General features: G+C 35.4%; 1 protein-coding gene across 2 annotated transcripts; it reads right to left on the bottom strand.

Moving 5' to 3' along the window:
• gdf3 (growth differentiation factor 3) lies at positions 1 to 2,906 on the bottom strand. 2 transcript variants are annotated; one of them, XM_079853663.1, is made up of 3 exons: positions 2,645 to 2,906; positions 2,347 to 2,544; positions 1 to 1,004 (listed from the first exon to the last, which is right to left on the bottom strand). In XM_079853663.1, the coding sequence occupies exons 2-3, from the start codon at positions 2,504 to 2,506 to the stop codon at positions 187 to 189; spliced, it is 978 nt and encodes a 325-aa protein (XP_079709789.1). In that variant the 5' UTR covers positions 2,507 to 2,544; positions 2,645 to 2,906; the 3' UTR covers positions 1 to 186. The 2 variants fall into 2 exon arrangements, with proteins under 2 accessions (XP_079709789.1, XP_079709788.1); XM_079853662.1 differs by lacking the exon at positions 2,645 to 2,906 and having other exon boundaries at positions 96 to 1,004; positions 2,347 to 2,638.
• Positions 2,907 to 20,964: the final 18,058 nt, after the last annotated feature.

The following is a 20,964-nucleotide window of genomic DNA, read 5'->3' as shown; positions in this document are numbered from 1 at the left end:
GATGGAAAAAAAGCAATTTATTATAAAATGAAGTTTATTTTGAACACGTCACAGCTCCGTCTGCCTGCATCCACATTCTCCCATAATGTCCTCCATGTCTAAAAGCATCCACATTATCATTGTTAATCAACTCTAAAACACCATTCACCTTTTAATCAGTGTTTGAGAAAGATGTTTAAAATGAGTTCATCTGCATCCACACTCATCCACCACCATGTCTTCATAATGTCGAAGAACCACATTGTCGTTGTTGTCGTAGTAGAGCATGGAGATGGGCGAGAGTTTGATGGGAACGCAGCAGGGCTGAGGCGTTCCTTTCGGGTCGAACGAGTGCACCAGCGTCTGCAGGATGGCGTGATTGGTCCCGTTCAAACTCTCGCTCAGAGGGAACGGACACTCGCCGTGGCAGTAATTGGCTAAGTATCCCTGAGGAGCAATGATCCAGTCCTGCCAGCCCACGTCTTTAAAGTCAATGTAAAGCCTCCTGGGTTTGCACACGTTACTGGGGGTCACGGGTAAGTAATACGGCGCGCTCCTCTTTCTCCTGGACCTGCACTGAAGCGGGTTCAGCGACACCACCACCAGAGACGTGTGCATCTCCGGGAACTGCACGCTCTTCACGTGCGCATGCTCCTGAAGCATGTTGCTCAGATGCGTGAGCTGCATCTCAAGCTGCATCCCGTAGTTCTTCCCAGGTTTCCTCCAGGATTCAGCCAGGTCTGTCAGATTGACCAGCACTGACCCGTGCGCACCCGGCCCGAGAGACTGAGACTGGAGTAATCTACGGCTGGACTCGGGACTCACTCCCTTCAGCGTGGTCCTTAAAACCCTGTACAGGTCCACGCTGAAAACATGCTGTCCCAGGTGAGCCAGGTCCTGCTTGAACTTCATCTCCAGCTGCGCGAAGGAGAGTTGCTCAACATCCTCCAGCACCGACATGTTGAAAAACAGATGCTTTCGCTCACAGTTAAAGCAGTGGACGGCCGGAGCGGAGATCACACTACCTGTTTGGGGTACATAAGGGTTAACATAGGGTTTCATTTGGTAACATAAGGGTTATTATTATGGACAAGACACCCCAGATGAATAGGGTTAAAAAAAACAACAACAAAAAAACAATATCACCACACTTATAGGAAAAGGTTCTGTATAAGGAACCCTAAAGGGTTCAGTCAGGTGTTCCATATATAGAACCTTTCATGGGACCCTTTTGTGGATTTACTTTTAATTCATTTAAAAAAAAAATGTTTTTAATTAAACAGTTCATAAACGTACTTTACCAATAGAAACATTTAAAAGAACCTGTTAAACATGAAAGCATTATGCAGTAATTTAAGACATTTCCCCTTATATAGAAGAGTTGAGAATCCTAGAGTTCTATTTAGAATTCCGTTGAACCTTTTTTTTTTCTGAGCGTACTTTCCCAGTTGACTGATTACATTAAGAATTGCAAACATTTTTTGTATGCAAGTTGTGTTTTTTGTAAGTTTTCTGAAATGTTTAGATATGCAACCGAGGCATTATCGAATTAAACACCCACTAATTTGCATATATTTCCATAACAGAAATCTGAACACTGGAGGACACCAGGTTCAAAACTGCTTTTTTATTATGATATTAGAGACAGGTTTTTACAGAGGTGATTTTTTATCTCTTTTTATTGCTCTGTAAATCAGAAAATACTGTCAACAGCAGGGGGAAAACATTTTCACCATGTTTTTATGAATGAAATGTTGTATCAAATCAAGTGAATGATATCCTACTAACAAACCCCTCAGTAAAAACATCCAGAATAGATAGGAATAAAACTGTACATTTTTGGTGCATGTACAGGAGAAGAAAAAAAACTCACAACCTTTAAAGATATGTATTGTAATTGAAATCTACAGACACAAACAGATAAAGTGCAGTAAAATAAACACTTAAAGTATATTTTGGATTTTTTTTTCTTTCTATTAGTCTGAAAGGCATATAACAGGCTAAAATCTCAAAACTGACCAGTCTGTGGTGTTATTTCTATAAAAGGGTGTAAAAGTCTGATTACACTAACTTGATTTACACAATAATGCTTAATGATGTCCAACCACCCATAATGAAGTCACTTCCTGGAGAATCAAGTCATAAGTTTTACAATTTTTGTCTGTAAAAAAGATTTTACAGAAAACTAACATGGAAAGAACTAAACTGATTGCAATGATTCCCAAGAAAACTTTTTAGAGAACGGGACAATAAAACAGATGGCATCAATTCTGAATCAATTCACTTTGGTTTAATTCTGAAAACTTCCCCCAAAAAACTGAGACATATGATTTAACATAAGGTTGACCCAAATCCTCAAGGCCTCACCTTGGTCCTGGATGAACCTCACGATGTTTCCTCGGACGCCGTACTCGGACACCACGCATGGGTCAGTGTGGGACGTCCAGCTGCTCTTCTTGAAGATCTTCCACAGCAGAGAGGGAACCGGAGCCTGATGGGACGGTTTCGGTCGACTTGAGAGACCCATGGAGCTTAAAAACAGCTTTTCTTGCACGTTAACATTTTCTGTGTTTATAAAAGCAGGAGAACAGAGACTTAACATTAAAAACAGGACACTGAGATCCACACACACCATCATTAACATGAGCAGGACAGTCAAACACACCTCACGGCCCGGACTGAGACTTAAAACAGCTGATCAGCTTCAGATGGCCAGACCAGTGAAGATTAACACCTGTGAGCTGATTGGAGGAGATAACGACAGGACTGATGGATTGTGGGGGTGATGTCATTGATATGCAAATTAGTTACAATGCCTTTGATGTTTATAATGGATCAGATTGAGATGCTGACACAAAGATCTACATTTTTTCATAGATTTTGTTGAATTTTATTGAATTGAATTGTATTTTTTATTTATTTTCAGTAAAAACAAGGAAAAAGCAAAAAAAAAAAAAAAATTAATCAACATTCTGACAATGCAGTTTTTATATTTGACACACTAACACACACACACACACAAAATACAAAAAAAGTACCATGGTATTACCATGTTTTTTTTTGTTTTTTTTTTTGTAGCTGTACCATGAAAGTATGGTAGTATTTAAATTACCCATGTACATACTAAGGTACTTAAATGTGTGATAATGTGATCATTTGTATGTATATACATAAACACAAACTTTCACAATATAGCACAAGTCAGATAAATATGAAAAAGAAAAGGAAAATATAAACAAGAGAAAGAAAGACTAAACAAACGATGTGACTTTTAACAACTGATTAATGAGTTATTGTGTTTCATCCAATTTAGGATTTGCAATTTGATGTGTAATAATTTAATAATCAACTCCTAATCCCCAATCTAAAAGACACAAAAGTCGATTACAGAGAAATAAAATCATTCTCAATCATTATCATTTTATCTTGAAGAATTTGATGAGAAATCTTTGTGTTTATTTATATCAACATATCTATTTTTGATTGCAGCTCAATTATGGGCATAAAGTGAGACTTTACTTCTAAATCTCTATAGTGGAAATATTTATATTTATATTTAATTAAGATTTCACGAAGAAGTCTGATTGACCTCTGAATGGTTTTTGTGTGTGTGTGTGTGTGTGTGTGTGTGTGTGTGTGTGTGTGTGTGTGTGTGTGTGTGTGTGATTCTGGATTTATGATCAGAAATAATTTCCCCACTCATCAGACAGCAACACTGCAGCATCATTCCTGTTCTTCATCAGACACATTCCTGCAGTCATCGGTGAAGACGAAACACAATCGACTGATCCATCAGGCCATCACTGATAACAGGATCCTGACTGAACTCTGGGCCGGCGCTCCATCTGCTCAACTGACTGAAAAACAGAGACCAAACAAACAACAATACAAAACAACAAAATAAAAATGGGCTAGTGAGCTGTGAACATAGACAAAACAAAACAAAAAACAACTAAATAAAACAAAATAAAAATGGGCTAGTGAGCTGTGAACATAGACAAAACAAAACAAAAAACAACTAAATAAAACAAAACAAAAATGGGCTAGTGAGCTGTGAACATAGACAAAACAAAACAAAACAACAAAATAAAACAAAACAAAAATGGACTAGTGAGCTATAGAGACAAAAAAACACAAATAAAATAAAACAAAAAATGTTGTAGTGAGCTGTGAACAGAGAGAAAAAAAATGGAAATAAAATGTCAAGCTTTGGTAAAATATGATTATTATTATCATAAGAATCACAATCACAATAATAATAATTTTACAAAAATACAATAATAAAATAAAATATGGGAATGAAATGTCAAGCTTAGGAAATGTTTGTTTCCAAAAAAAGATGATGATGATTATTATTAATAACAATAATAATAAATAATATTTATTTACAAAATAAAGTACAATACATATTGGAATGAAATGTCCAGCTTTGGAAGTATTTATTTGCAAAAAAAGATGATTATTATTATTACTGTTATTCTTTACTAATCATAATAATAATAATAATTATTATATTTACCAAAATTTTACCAAAAAACGTATTTAATTTGTATTTAAATATATTTAATAAATATATATATATATATATATATATATATATATATATGGGAATGAAATAGGTTTTGTAAACTGACAATATTTATATAAATGTATAATATATAATTTCATAAACATTTTTATACAAATAAATAAATAAATAAATATAAATATAGCAAAAGTTGCTGCTTACCTTTTGGAATAGCCTTTGCGTGCCAATTATAAGGCTTTAGAATACAGCATATATCTCAAAATCTACAAACAAAAGACAAAAAAAAAAAACCCTGCAATTGTTAAAAACACATATATGGTAAATACATGACATGCAAAATGCTAATGTTGAAGAAACAGTTTCTAGCACGGTGTGAGGTTACAGTGCTAGCATTGTGACTGGAAACACAATAGTGTGTGTGGTCTAGTCAGGATATGAAATACGGCCGTTTGAATAACATGACATTGTGTTCACCCCTTCATTCATCACAAGCACACGTTGTGCTCTGAGGTTTCCCTCCTGATCTTCAGTTTCACACACACAGGACACGGAGAATATTCCTCAAACTGATGTAAGGATCACCGTCATGATGTTGTTCAAATCTCATGTTTCACTTGATATGGAAATATATTCTGTGTAATGGGGAATTTGAGCGAATTAAGCCACAGAAAGCTCATCTTTCACTGTTTACCTTCCCCTTCAAATTATGACTGTCACCCACATCTCCCTAGAGGTCAAGTATGAGTTATACTGAAGCTCATATTATCCACCTTTTCACCTTTCTGAAGCACATCTATATATAAATATAAATACATATATGTATATACATGTATATTTGTTTTTATTCATATTTTGAATGGGATTTTATTGGATTTTTATATTTTCTGTTTTCACTTTAAAGTTGTAGTAATTTTGTTTGAGTATTTTTGTGTTTTCTGTCTATTTAAATGCATTTTCTAGTTTTTTATACATTTTTATTCATTAGTTCAGGTTTGTTTAGTTTTAATTATTTTAGTACATCACGTTAAACTAGATGAAAATGTTGGCAACTGGCTGAAAGAAATGTAAGTTTTAAAGGGTTAGTTCACCAAAACTGAAAATTCTGTCAGTAATTACTCGTCCTCATGTTGTTCCAGCCCCGTAAGACCTTCGTTCATCTTCAGAACACAAATTAAGATATTTTTGATGAAATCTGAGAGCTGTCTCACTCCTTCATAGGCTTCTATGTTATTGAAACTTGCCGGCCCAGAAAGTTAGTAAAGACATCGTTAAAATAGTCCAAGTGACTACAGTGGCTCAACCTTAAAGGGGTGGTTGATTATGATTTGACTTTTCTAACTTTAGTTAGTGTGTAATGTTGCTGTTTGAGCATAAACAACATCTGCAAAGTTACAACGCTCAAAGTTCAAAGCAAAGGGAGATATTTGCTTTTAAAGAAATCGCTTTTTAAGGGCTACAACAAACGGCTGGTAGAGACTACAAGACATTCCTCCAGGGTTAGTGACATCACAAACCCTAGAATTTACATAAACCCCGCCCCCGGGAACGTGATTTATAGATTATCATGACAGAATATGCTAATCAATGACTAGAAGATAACTACACATAAGCTACATAAATTCATCAACTAACCATTCAGAAATGTCCTGTTGCTTCTACATGTTGTCACTTCTTCTTGAGTCTCTCCATTATTGTCTGACTCCGGTTTAAACATAAAAGGCTAAAAGTTTGTGAAATTTTCAGTGCATGTGTGTGTGAGGTAAAAGGACACAAGCTGTTGAAGCTCCGCCCCCTGTGCCGGGAGCAGCAGCTCATTTGCATTTAAAGGAAAAGACACAAAACGTTGCATTTTTGCTCACCCTCAAAAAGTGACATGCTACAGTATATAAAAATAACTGTGGGGTATTTTGAGCTAAAACTTCACATTCACACATTCACAAAGGGCATTATACCACCCCTTTAACTAAGTTTATCAAGCCACGAGAATACTTTTTGTGCGCAAAAACAAAAATAACTACTTCTTCCGTGTGGGCCTCTGAGTGAGTTCACGAGAGCAACACAACGCATGCGTGAGAACTGAGAAGAGGACGCTCACGATCATTTGATGGGAAAGTATGAAAGGTAAACCATTCATTTTGCGGCATTGGTAAGGCACTTTTACGTTTTCTCGTCGGTTTCTCACGATTCGGACATTCAGCAAATGCACACTACCATTTTAAACACCACATCGAGACCCATCTGCGTCATCTTCTCAGTTCTACCAGAAAGACTCGGGAGACAGAATGATGTAACAAAGCACTAATTTATTGACAGCCAAGCAAGCAATTATTTATAAGGCAGGGGCGCAGGCGACCCCCCGGAGGTATGGACAGGACCATCCTGGTGGTGGAGGGGAGGGTGGAGGTAATTGTTGCGTCAGCATCTGCGAATTCAAACATGTGTACCAATCTTTTATACAGCAAGTATTAGGACATGATTGGATAGATGTGAAGGTAATATGTAGTGTCTTCCTGGCAGAACTTATGCTAAAGCTTTCATTTCTCGCGCATGCGTGAACTCACTCAGAGAAACACAGAAGAAAATGAAGAGTTGAGTAAAGTCGTTATTTTTGTTTGTTTTTGCGCACAAAAAGTATTCTCTTTATACCCTTTATACCCTTTAAAGTAAAAATAAAGTTTTTTTTATATATATTTTTTAAGTTTTTAAGTAAGTAATTTATGGTTTTAGTTTAATTTAAATTTAATAATAATAATGCCATGTTATGAATGAATTTCTGAGCACTATTATTCCTAAATAACAGTACAATAAACATTTCAAATAGTATGCTGCTGTATTGTCACATGACCATCATGATGCATGTTTAATTCAGCAAACGCCAAAGATGTTTTCAGAAATAAATACTTGTTTTTGCAGTTTTATCAACTAATGAGTTTGGAAGAAGTGGGCTTGATATTGGTTATGTTCGAAATGGAAGACTACCGAATAGTGCACAGTATATACTGTATCCTGGCTGCTATTTTCAAAAAAAAAAATCATATGTTAAACAATACTAAAGTTATTCAAAGGCAGTGCACTCATATTACTTATAAATGGGAAGTCCCGCCTTAAATAAAAGAGCCAAAGTTCATGTCCGATGTTGTTGTTAATTTGAAATATGTTATTTTATTGTGAGTTTGGAAAGTTTTTGATATTTTAGGATTTCCCCATTCAAGCAGACAGGACTTGCCCATGCTAAAACAGACTTTGAAAGAGACTTTGATAATAAACCATATGCAAATATGAAGGCTATTAAATGTAGCTTTGTCTATTGTTGACACATGATCTCTTTACTGTATTACATGCATGTGTGCGTCCATCATCTCTGAAATAAATACTATTTTGTATGAATAGAATATATATATTTTTAAATATCTCGTTCTTGACCTATTATGTTTTATATGTAGCTGATTCGTTTTTGTTTCATAATTGACTATTTTTGAAACATGGACACACTGTTATTGAACTGAATTTGAATCAAAGTGGACTGTCTTCTGCTTATAGCTGAATTAAACTCATTTCATCAGCGAATCTTTACAGATATTGAACAGAACTGAATCAACACTGAACTGACTTCAGCTGAATGACGACACTATTATCTTGTTAGAGCTGCTTTACAGAAGAACTGAATTCATTTTGCATCAGTGAATCATTATTTTTTCAGTTTATCACTGTAAAGCTGCTTTGAAACAATCTGTATTGTACAAAGCGCTATAGAAATTAGACTTGACCTATGACATATGAATGCTGGATTACTACTTGCTTGCAGAAATATTAGTTAGTATGCATTCTGAACATATACACATCTCTATTACTAACCACCACCATCTGAAACCCGAGACCTGCAATGAAAGTAAAGACAAGACATAAGCTCAGTAAAATGACAGTATAAATAAGTATTGGTCATGCATCTGAGCATTACAACAGACTCAACAGTATTTGATGCAGGAGTTAACCACAGAAACTCCAGCTGGCGAGAACCAAAACTGAGATGTTTCACTGTACGATCTTCAGTTTCTGAATGTTTTAATGTTTCATCGGTTTCGCCAGGTGGGCGTAGAGACGACTGTACATCAGTTTTTTACGTGCTCAGGAATATTCCTCTTCAGCGTGTCTGTCTCCTTCACATAATTACAGACTGAAGCTGTTCTAGACGTTACATCAATGCCACAAACAATCATCTGGTGTCTGGCCCCTCGCTGGGTCATCTGTGAGCTGGATGAAGAAGATAACAACCTTTATCACACACACCATGATGCAGCGTTTAGCTTACCGGTGGAAGACGGCAATGGGTGGTTGCTGGAAAGACCCAAAATCATTCCTAATCATTCCTTCCCGGTGTTTTGATGCGATGAAGACGCACATTTGGTTGTTTACAGGTCTGCTAACAGATTAGTTCATGAGAGAATTCACATAAGCAGTGCTTGATTTCTGAACATTATGATTCATAAGAAGGTTTGCTGCAGGTGCTTCCTGTTGAAACAATATTTTAGAATCAAAATAAATAGATTCCACATATTTTTTCACAACCACTCTAAAATAAATGCATGGTTTCAGATGAAAAATTCTGTGAAATAATACACTAAAATGACTATAACCAATGATTGTGCTAATGTCAATGACAAGTAATATCTTATTTGTTCATTAGATTTACATGCCAAGTACAGTAAGTTACATGTAGCATGTGCTAAACTAGCTGTTGATTATAACATGTAAGATTAAAGGGTTCCAGGGGCACAACTTAAGTCAAAACTTAATTGAAGCAATTTGTAAAGCTATGCTACAAATTATTAAGTTCCTCTAACACAATGGACTTAAGTTGTCATAACTCATATATATAAATATAATAATATACACACATACACACATACACACACACACACACACACACACATATATATATATATATATATATATATATATATATATATATACACTCACCTAAAGGATTATTAGGAACACCTGTTCAATTTCTCATTAATGCAATTATCTAATCAACCAATCACATGGCAGTTGCTTCAATGCATTTAGGGGTGTGGTCCTGGTCAAGACAATCTCCTGAACTCCAAACTGAATGTCAGAATGGGAAAGAAAGGTGATTTAAGCAATTCTGAGCGTGGCATGGTTGTTGGTGCCAGACGGGCCGGTCTGAATATTTTACAATCTGCTCAGTTACTGGGATTTTCACGCACAACCATTTCTAGGGTTTACAAAGAATGGTGGGAAAAGGGAAAAACATCCAGTATGCGGCAGTCCTGTGGGCGAAAATGCCTTGTTGATGCTAGAGGTCAGAGAAGAATGGGCCGACTGATTCAAGCTGATAGAAGAGCAACTTTGACTGAAATAACCACTCGTTACAACCGAGGTATGCAGCAAAGCATTTGTGAGGCCACAACACGCACAACCTTGAGGCGGATGGGCTACAACAGCAGAAGACCCCACCGGGTACCACTCATCTCCACTACAAATAGGAAAAAGAGGCTACAATTTGCACGAGCTCACCAAAATTGGACAGTTGAAGACTGGAAAAATGTTGCCTGGTCTGATGAGTCTCGATTTCTGTTGAGACATTCAGATGGTAGAGTCAGAATTTGGCGTAAACAGAATGAGAACATGGATCCATCATGCCTTGTTACCACTGTGCAGGCTGGTGGTGGTGGTGTAATGGTGTGGGGGATGTTTTCTTGGCACACTTTAGGCCCCTTAGTGCCAATTGGGCATCGTTTAAATGCCACGGCCTACCTGAGCATTGTTTCTGACCATGTCCATCCCTTTATGACCACCATGTACCCATCCTCTGATGGCTACTTCCAGCAGGATAATGCACCATGTCACAAAGCTCGAATCATTTCAAATTGGTTTCTTGAACATGACAATGAGTTCACTGTACTAAAATGGCCCCCACAGTCACCAGATCTCAACCCAATAGAGCATCTTTGGGATGTGGTGGAACGGGAGCTTCGTGCCCTGGATGTGCATCCCACAAATCTCCATCAACTGCAAGATGCTATCCTATCAATATGGGCCAACATTTCTAAAGAATGCTTTCAGCACCTTGTTGAATCAATGCCACGTAGAATTAAGGCAGTTCTGAAGGCGAAAGGGGGTCAAACACAGTATTAGTATGGTGTTCCTAGTAATCCTTTAGGTGAGTGTATGGTTGCATTTATTTATTTTTAAATACAAAAAAAAATGTAATATTGTGAAATATTTACAATTTAAAATAACTGACATGCAAAATGTGCTGTCAAATCGATTAATCACATCTGGCATAAAAGTTTGTTGATATAATATATATATACACTCAAATAAAACTTTTTTAAATAAAGTCTTACCAATCCCAAACTTTTGAACAGCAGTGTTAGCTTTATATATATATATATATATATATATATATATATATATATATATATTATTATTATTATTATAATTATTTTAAGCTTTCCCTCCTTTTCAAGTTTATGGTAGCTCACTAACCCTTCTAATGTAATGTTTTGGGTTTTGTTTGTCCCAAAGTAGCCGGTACCTCCTAAGTATATATATATATATATATATATATATATATATATATATATATGTGTGTGTGTGTGTGTGTGTGTGTATATATATTCACTCAATTACAATGTAAAAATGTTCACTCTTTCTCTATATTTTGCACAACATGGCATTTACTGAACAGATAACCCATATGTGGATTTCACAAGAAAATGGATCCTTCCTCTAAAATAACACAGAAGCTTTTTGCAAACATTCATTCAACATGATACACAAAAATGACAAAGATATTGTTCTATCATCTTGAGCCATCTGGAGTCTCATACAGAATCTAATAGAACAGTTTGTTGTGTTGACAGCTCGCCTGACAGGATTTACAGCGTTTATTAATAATTCAGTGATGAAGAGGAACTGGTTAAAAGCAGCAGTTATCACTTTATCTGTGAACGGCCTTCAGAACATCACACGTGTGTGTGTGTGTGTGTGTGTGTGTGTGTGTGTGTGTGTGTGTGTGTGTGTGTGTGTGTGTGTGTCTCCTCTGGCTGTTTAACTGACCCAGACCACCATGAGTAGAATCCCATTGACAAAAACCTTCCTCTCAACCTGTCCCCAGAGGCCTGAAACCCTCATGAAGAGCTGCTGAACATATGTCATGCTCTATTGAACCTATTGGCTTTGTACTTAAACTTAAAGAGGAATATCTTATTGTTAGAAATAAAATGTGTAAAAGCAACACTATTGACCTACACATCTTTAGTGATTGATGTAATTGTGTTGGTCGAGTGAATAATAGAAAACTAGAAATAAAAATATTTTCATCAGGATTATTATTTTATATCATCCGCCACATGGTTTTGTTTAAACATACCTTCTTGATACTCAAACAACAGCAAGGTCATGGGTTTGATTCCCAGGGAATACATGAACTGATGAAATGTGAACCTTCAATGCAACTAAAGTGGCTTTGCATAAATGCGTCTGTCAAATGCATATATAAAATCTTTGTTCAACATAATCATTTGTTGTTTAAGCTTGATCTTTCAGTGTTCAGGTCGGGGCTAAATGTTTTCTGGTCCTATAATAAATGATAAATGTAAATAAATTTACTTTTTTTCATAATGCATGCCCTTCAATATTTTGTTAAAGCTGCTCCAAGCGATGTCACGTGTTTTTTAGGCCAAAACATTTTTTGTCACATCCAGCAAACATCTCCTCACTATCCACTAGCTGCCTGTCCCCTGAACACACTGTAGAAAAACGCGGTCTGAAAATTTACAGAAACCCTATAAAAGGGGAAAAAAAGATTAAAATCAAGTAAACATAAGGACAGATACAGGCGTCATTTAGAGTAAAGAACCCCAACATATAAGACCAATAGTGATATGGCAAAATTAGTTAGAAAGATATCATTAAAATCCTGTTGTTCTACACAAAATCACACAGGTATTCTGCATGTTTCTGATTGGTTAGCTCATTGTACTCTAGTGTAAATGCACGCTAGGTTGTTTTACGCTGCATTATACCCTGCACTAATTCAGAGAAGATCTTTTCTGCTGTTAGTATTGTGGGTAAGGGATCTTTATTTCGGCACGCTGGCACAGACGACGGACTGTCGATGTGTGTGACATTGATCTCTGTGGCTTGAGCTCGGCCTGACCAGTGGAATTTTGTGGATTTCAGTGCAACTTCCATTTTTAGTCATTCACCAGGAGTTCAGCTTTTCTACAACAGTCTCAGCATCTAAATCTGGATTATTAACTATCATCATTTTATATACATTTTTCAAACTATGCTGAAAAGGCAGTATACTGTGTGTAGTATGCTAGGCGGATACTTACTTCGTATATCTGTGATCCTCTGGTCTAGATATGGCTCAGGTCCTTCAATGTGCACCTCGGGGTTATTGGAGGAAACTAAAACTAAAGCAAAACCAAAAAAAAAAAAGTTACTTGAAATAAAAGTTGACTTATAATATTTTTAAAAAGTGATGTATTTTATTTCAGCTAGGTGGCAATGAGACATTGATCACTTTTATTTTGTTTTACTTGATGCACTAAAATAACAAACAAAAATGTCAGGGTTATTATAGTTAACTAAAAGCTAAAATATTTCCATTACTTGAAATAAAATATACGTTAACAGATATACAGAACGTTAACAGAACATAATATATATGTGTATATATATATATATATATATATATATATATATATATATATATATATATATATATATTCTTATTAGAAATAAAACAAACTGAAAGAAACATATATATATATATATATATATATATATATATATATATATATATATATATATATATATATATATATATATATATATATATATGTATATATAGGCCTATATATCTTACTAGAAATCAAATAAAACTGACTGAAATTAATGTAAAAATAATACAATTATATAAAAATGAGAAATTTTGCTTTGACAAGTAATATAAACAAAAATGTCAGGGTTATTATTTTAGTTAACTAAAACCAGAAAAAAATATTTTTGTAACTTAAACAAAACAAAAAAATAATTACTTACAAAATACTCACAAATAATTACATATTTTATTTCAGTTAGTTTGATGTATTTCAACTAACTTGATATACTAAAATAACTAATAAAATTAATAAAAAAAATATATAGAAATTTTAAAAACTAATATAAATGATAACAACACACACAAAGGGATTAAATAACTAAAATGAAAATGTAAAATGTAAAAACTAATTTAAAATATTATTAATAACACTGGTGCATCTGTGGGATTTTTTTTTCACCTTTTTATGGTTCATCAGGTGAAAATAATGCATTTGATCACTGTCAGTAAAAGCACATCTTTACCATTAAGCATGAGCAACAGTTGTAGTGATGCTCGCCGTAGGAAGCACATGACTAATAATGACACAGTATTTGTCCTGGATAGAGCCCCTCGAGCTCTGGTCTTCTCATTAAACCGGACAGATGTTTTCCTGCGGTTGCTGTTTAGTAGGAAATGATCATGATGATTGTGGCAACTGCTAGAGCATCACTGTGTGTGAATTTGTCATAGATTTGCATCCGCTGAAACTGGAATTTCCTGCTCTTAAAGGAAAATAAGCCAGATTTAATGGCATCCAAGCATGCATGGAGCCCATAATGTGCAATGTCCTAAAATGACATGCAGTTATTAAGAAGATACTTTCGGTTTTGCCATTTCTTATCAAAATAAATCCCCGTTCCTGATAAACCACATGCAGTGTCTAAAAGCCCTTGCAGCAAAAGTCCTGCCTATTTTTTATGCAACAAATTATAACGTTTATCTGTTCAATAAACAGATCAAATAATGTCTAAATAACCCCATGCAGCACTATATATATACTTATGTGTGTGTGTGTGTGTGTGTGTGTGTGTGTGTGTGTGTGTGTGTGTGTGTGTGCGCGCGTGTGTGTGTGTGTGTGTGTGTGTGAGAGAGAGTGGTGAAAACACTGGTGAAAATACAGGTACAAATTTATATATTAGGAAATATATATAAATATATATATATATAGCCTAATTAAAATCTATTGTAGTTATTTTTTTCATATATATATATATATATATATATATAATCTTTCTAAAATTTAATCTAAAAATTTAAAAAAAATCTAAAATTTCAAAATGAAATGTATGAAATAAATATACACTGCAGGATATAAAAAGGTATGTACATATGTACATGAATAATGTAAATGTATAATATATATATATAGACACAAATATTTTTTATAAATACAAACTTATGTTAGATGCGATTAATCCTGATTAATGGACTTGACAGCACTAATATTTACACACACACACACACACACACACACACACACACACACACACTTTCAGTTTAATCATTTCTCATCATAAAGGACACTTCCCCTTTCCTGCTAAACCACATGCAGAGTCTAAAAGTGCCCGACACTTGCAGCAAAAGTCCTGCCTAGTTTTCTGTGCAGTAAATTATAATTATTATCTGTTTCAAAGGCTTTCAAAGAGCAGGAGGTTAATGAGTCACAGAGCGCTTTCATGTGGTCGAAGCGTCCCGTCCTAAACACACGGTGTTGGGCTCACACACTCTCTGCTGTATCTGGGTCCGGCGCAACAGAAAAGCATTGCAAACATTCCCTTCTAATTGTACACTTGTTGTCTTCAAAGGACAGAAGCTGTAGTCTAGATTCATGGAATCTGGGATACAACAATAAGCCACACATCCGTCCAGCCCAAAGCCGCAGGCTATTTAAAGATAAAGTAGGCTGTACTTTTTTTGCCACTAAATGAAGCACCCACCCTTCCGCCGCGCTACATATTGGAAACAGATGCCGTCGGTTGTGATGCTCAGCTAATTTTTGTGGATTGTGTGTGTGTTTTTTTTTTTTTTTTTTTTTTTGCTCGATCTAGATTTCTTTGTGATCACGTATGGTCACCACTTTATAAAGGCATTTATCAAAATTAATTTATGACACACTTTGCGCAACTAGACTCACCAATCAGATTTGCAAAAATAATGACTGTTTTCAAACAGGTTGTCACTAGTCCCGCCCCCAAACTCTCGCCATTGGTCAATGTTACTCTTTTAGCCAAAGCTTTCAGTGGTTAAAAAAATAACACACTTTACCTTTAACAAACATGACTTGATTAACACAGTTTGAATGCCACTAATTACATCTATTGTCCTTCCATTAAGGCTTGGTCAGACTGTAGCTGAATAATTGAACATGTTTATAAATGAAGCATAACAATCATTATAAATTAAAGAAACACACCATTGGAGGTGAAACAACAGCAATATGATTAAAAATCATTGTTCAATAAATAGTTAAACTAAACCTCAAAAAAGCACAAAATATATATTTGATATTTTTAGATGTTAAAATACAGGAATATCAGGAAAATATATATTTAAATTGTATTTTATTTATTTGATATTCATTAATAATATCTATTTAAAATCAATTATAGTTATATATCTATCCTGATAGATAGAATATATAATACGTTTATATATATTTTTATAACTTCAGTTTGGAAAAGATAGTGAATGTGTGTATATATATATATATATATATATATATATATATATATATATATATATATATATATATATATATATATATATATATATATATATATACACACACACGCATTCACTATATGTCATCTTTTGTGGCAAATAATAATAATCAGATTAAACCATGCGTCCTCCAATAATATAATTCATTACTCTAATTGTAGGCTGTCGATTGTCACTTTACAAGGGCTTTGAACGCAGCTCATCCAATAAGAATGAAGGATCAAGCAAACTCTCCCTTTAACATGAATTAAAAACATCAGTCTGAGACGCATGACTGATCCGTCTATCAGCACATCCATTACGCAGCCTCTTTAATTTGAGCTGACAGTGTAAGATCAATTATTTCCCGTTTCGCGGCGTGTTTGATGTGCTCAGCTGTGTTGTGGTCTTGGCTACTGTGAGACGCTCCTACTTACTCACTTATACCATCATTATTGCATCTGCTCTGTATTTAAAGACCTCCAGCTCAATGTTTTGACAACTTTATGGCCACACTTAACTGTCAACGAGAGATCTAAAGTGATCCAGAGTGATTTTTTAGGGGAGTAATAATCGGCGACTGCAAATTTCTAGACGCCAAACACATCATTTCTGCGCAGAGATTAATGCAAAATAGTTGTCATCTTTAATACTGTGGTTCACATCTTTTCAAATGAAGAAGCTTTCTGAGACTCTGCATGTGTGTCATCCCTGATCAACAGCATTGCTAATACTTACTGGTGTTTGTGCCGTTGTTTTCCCACCAAAATGATGTCACTTCCTAGAGGATGATGTCACTGAGGCATTAGGTCATGGGACACAGGAAAAACATATACACTGATTAGAAAACATGTTTAATTTATCTTTATACATATATCTTGTAAAGTTAAAATTGTCTCAGGGTTGACTAAAACCATTAAAATAGAATTTTGTTCATCGAAAACAAAATAAACATGAACTGAAATAAAATAAAATATAAAAACCTTAAACTTATTTTATTTCAGCTAGTTGCCAAGGCAATATTGATCATTTTCATTTAGTTAAACTTGATGTAGGGTACTTCAATAACTAAAATTAAGTTAAAATTAAAATAAACTATAACAAAAATTAAAACTATATATATTTTTTAAGTAAATCTATTAAAAATGACAATTCAAAATATTATAATAGTATCTCAGTAATATTGCACTCTATTAAATGAGCTGTATAAATAAACTTGATTATATTCAATATTTATTAAGTTTTAAATTCATCCTAATGTTTACTTAAATGGGATAACTGTGCTAAAATTGTGATAAAATTGTTATCCTGATCCTAATAATAAATAGGAATATGAAAATGTTGTCCGATATCGATAACCGATAATTCATTATATTTGAAAGCCGATAACGGGTAAATTTGCAGATAAATCCAAATTTTTATAACATTTCTGAGAGCCTGATTACAAAAACAAAAGTCTCACCATTAAAAGCCATGTCCCAAACACACAATTATAATAATGTTCTCATTATAATTTCATGTAGCCTATATGACACTTTACTGTATTTTCCTTTTAAAGTGATATCAATCATATTTCAAGTTCTTCAAAACCATCATGTTGAACCGTGCGCATCTGAAGTGTCTCAGCTGAAGGAAATAATGCATTATTAATCAGCTTTAATATATCGGCACCAATATGGTGGCTGATATATTGTTCATTAGTAATAAACCGTATTAAATAATAAGCAAAACGGGACTTTTGAATGTCACCAGGTCAACTTATGACTAGAGAATATGAAGAGCACCTTTAATATGTTTTGAAGTGTAAGTGAACGTATAATTTTTCCCACGCCGAACAGAATCGCTGCATTCCATCACACAATGTTTCTCCCAGAATGATCTTGTTGTAGCAAAAGGTTGAAAGGGAAGATCTGAATGAAAGGCAAGGATATAATCATCTCTGGCTCTGCCACACGTGATGCAACCCATCCGAGGCTTTACAGGCCGACATGTGAGGGCAAGTGCTTTTTAAACAGACTTCTCGAGAAGAGCATCAAATAAAACGAAGAGAAGACGTGCCGGACAACCTGACATGAGACTAAAGACAAGCGTCCATTGTGTCCAAACGCATCCTGGGACACGTAATGCGTGTAAGGTGTGTAAACACATCACGCTGCTGTCAACTCTTTCAAGTGTTGCTGATGAATCCATTATTAAAGCAGTGGAGGGAAAGTACATCTCCTGAATGGCCCGCTAACATGCAGAAGCTTGAATCACGCAGTGCCACTGTACACACACACACACACACACACAGGCAGGTGTCTGTGGCCCGAGGGCTTTGGGAGTGCTGCCAGATGATTTTGTTTAGAGAGACAATAAGACCGGTGAAGTTTCAGGTTTCTGAGGATGCGAATGAAGACAGCATCGAGTCTGTCAGCAGAAGCTGGGAGTTCTGCCCATTGTGTCCATGAAGAATAACAATACGGTTATTATGAAGAATGAGTGTGTTTCCTGCGTCCGGTCACAGGTGCTTCTTCTGAACAGTCATACTTGATGCCGCTTTTCTTCTCTTGCAGATTGTGTGTGAGAAATGAAGCTTCTTTCGCGAAATACAGTATAGATGCTGTTCAAAAGTCTGGGGTCGGTGAGATTATTTCATGCTTTTCAAAAAGTCTCTTCTGCTGCATTTATTTGATCAAAAATACAGTGACATTATTACAATTTAAAATAACTGTTGCCTATGTGAATATATGTTAATATGTAATTTATTGCTGTGATCAAAGCTGAATTTTCAGCATCACTACTCCAGTCTTCAGTGTCACATGATCCTTCAGAAATCACTCTAATAAACATTTCTGATTATTATTAATGTTGAAAACAGTTGTGCGGTGATGCATTGCTGCTCAGAACTCTTTGATGAACAGAAAGTTCAAAATAACAATATTTATTTGAAATAGAAATCTTTTGTAACATTATAAATGCCACTTTTGGTCTATTTATTGCTGAATACTTGTATTCATTTCTTAAAACAAAAAAACTAAAATTCTCACTGACCCCAAACCTTTGAACGGTAGTGTATATATTTCATAAAGAAATACCTAAACCAATTTATACTCATTTACTCACCATCATGTCGTTCCAGAGCTCTGATTTTCTTTCTTCTATGGATCATTTTCAAGACCGTTTACACTTTTCTTCTCAATACAACAAAAACGAACAGGAACAGATGTTGCTGAGCTCCTGAAATGACAAAAAAGCAGCATGAAAATACTTCATTATGAAGTCATATGATAGCTTTATGTGAGAAACAGACCCAAATTTAAGTCATTATTTGCTAAAAGACTTGTCAGATATGGCATGAGACGATTCATACAGTAGATGTGATATCAGTAACTGACTTGATTAAAAGCACTAATGAACTAAGGTTGAGAGTGTTCAGGATGAACTCTGGCTCGGGTCACGAGGTGAACGGGTCTTCTTGTAAGCGTGTGAGTGGGCATGTAGATGTTTGTGGATGTGGTCATGATTAAGCATGTCCAATGAGTGAGATTTACAAAAGAATGACCATGGTAACCATAGCTACCGCCAAAACATCATAGTTACTATTATTGTTTTATTGTAAAACCACAAATTAATTTTGGAACCTCCTTTAAACTACATAAGAAACTTTCAGAATTCATCTGACACGTATTGTTATTATTTTTGTCATTGTAATAACTAAAAAGTATATTGGATAATTATGGTTCATTGTGTACACTACCATATAAACTTGAAATAATTTGATTCTGATATTGTGACGCTTTGCTGGAGCCTCCAGATCTCTATAGCATATACAAATACAGTGTATTCTGCATTTAAAATGAAAATAACACGCAAGTAATGCATTTTTTAATGTGGGTTTAAATATACTGCACATCCAGATACCGTACAGTGAGGTAAACGAAGAGATGGAGCAAAATGAATCAACGCTGCCCTCTGTTGAGTAAAGCACACAATACACTGATCATGAAGAGTTCCCTAAAACAACCCATCAGACACTTCTGTATTATGAAATGTAGTTAATATAATAAACAATTATCAGGTTATATTTGTCTATTCAAAAGGTTAATTGCACCTGAATGTGTCTGAATGTTAGATACAAATTATGCATGACCTATAAATACTTCTTGGTTATCATACTGTATGCTCAGTATGAATGTGTTGACCTTCAGACATTAGATGGATGGAGGGAGAGAGGGATGATGGATGGATGGATGGATGGATGGAGGGAGTGAGATAGAGATGGATGAATGAAGGGGATGGATGGATGGATGGATGGAGGGAGAGAGGGAGGGGATGGATGGATGGATGGAGAGAGGGATGGAGGGAGAGAGAGATGGATGAAGGGAGGGGATGGATGGATAGATGGATGGATGGATGGATGGATGGATGGATGGATGGATGGAGGGAGAGAGGGATGGATGGACGGATGGATGGATGGATGGATGGATGGAGGGAGAGAGGGAGGGATGGATGGATGAAGGGAGGGGATGGATGGATGAATGGATGGAGGGATGCATGGATGGATGGATAGAGGGATGGAAAGTGATGGATGGAGGGATGGAGAGTGATGAATGGAGGGATGATGGATGAAGGGAGGGGATGGATGGATGAATGGATGGAGGGATGCATGGATGGATGGATAGAGGGATGGAAAGTGATGGATGGAGGGATGGAGAGTGATGGATGGAGGGATGATGGATGGATGGATGGATGGAGGGAGGGAGGGATACATGCAAGGAGGGATGGAGGGATGAGAGAGTGATGGAGGGATGGATGGATGGATGGAGGGAGGGAGGGAGGGAGGGAGGGATGGATGGATACATTCAAGGAGGGA

This window comes from Squalius cephalus (assembly GCF_949319135.1).
Source record: "Squalius cephalus genome assembly, chromosome: 20".
Taxonomy (NCBI): Eukaryota; Metazoa; Chordata; class Actinopteri; order Cypriniformes; family Leuciscidae; genus Squalius; species Squalius cephalus.
This window is presented reverse-complemented; position numbering and strand designations above follow the sequence as displayed.

What these genes read in the sequence shown, in the direction of transcription:
- gdf3 (XM_079853662.1), bottom strand. Translation starts at nt 2,623, where the DNA reads ATGTTAATGATGGTGTGTGTGGATCTCAGTGTCCTGTTTTTAATGTTA. An exon ending in GAGGTTCATCCAGGACCAAG is followed by an intron (nt 1,005 to 2,346) that starts GTGAGGCCTTGA and finishes TACCCCAAACAG; the next exon opens with GTAGTGTGATCTCCGCTCCG.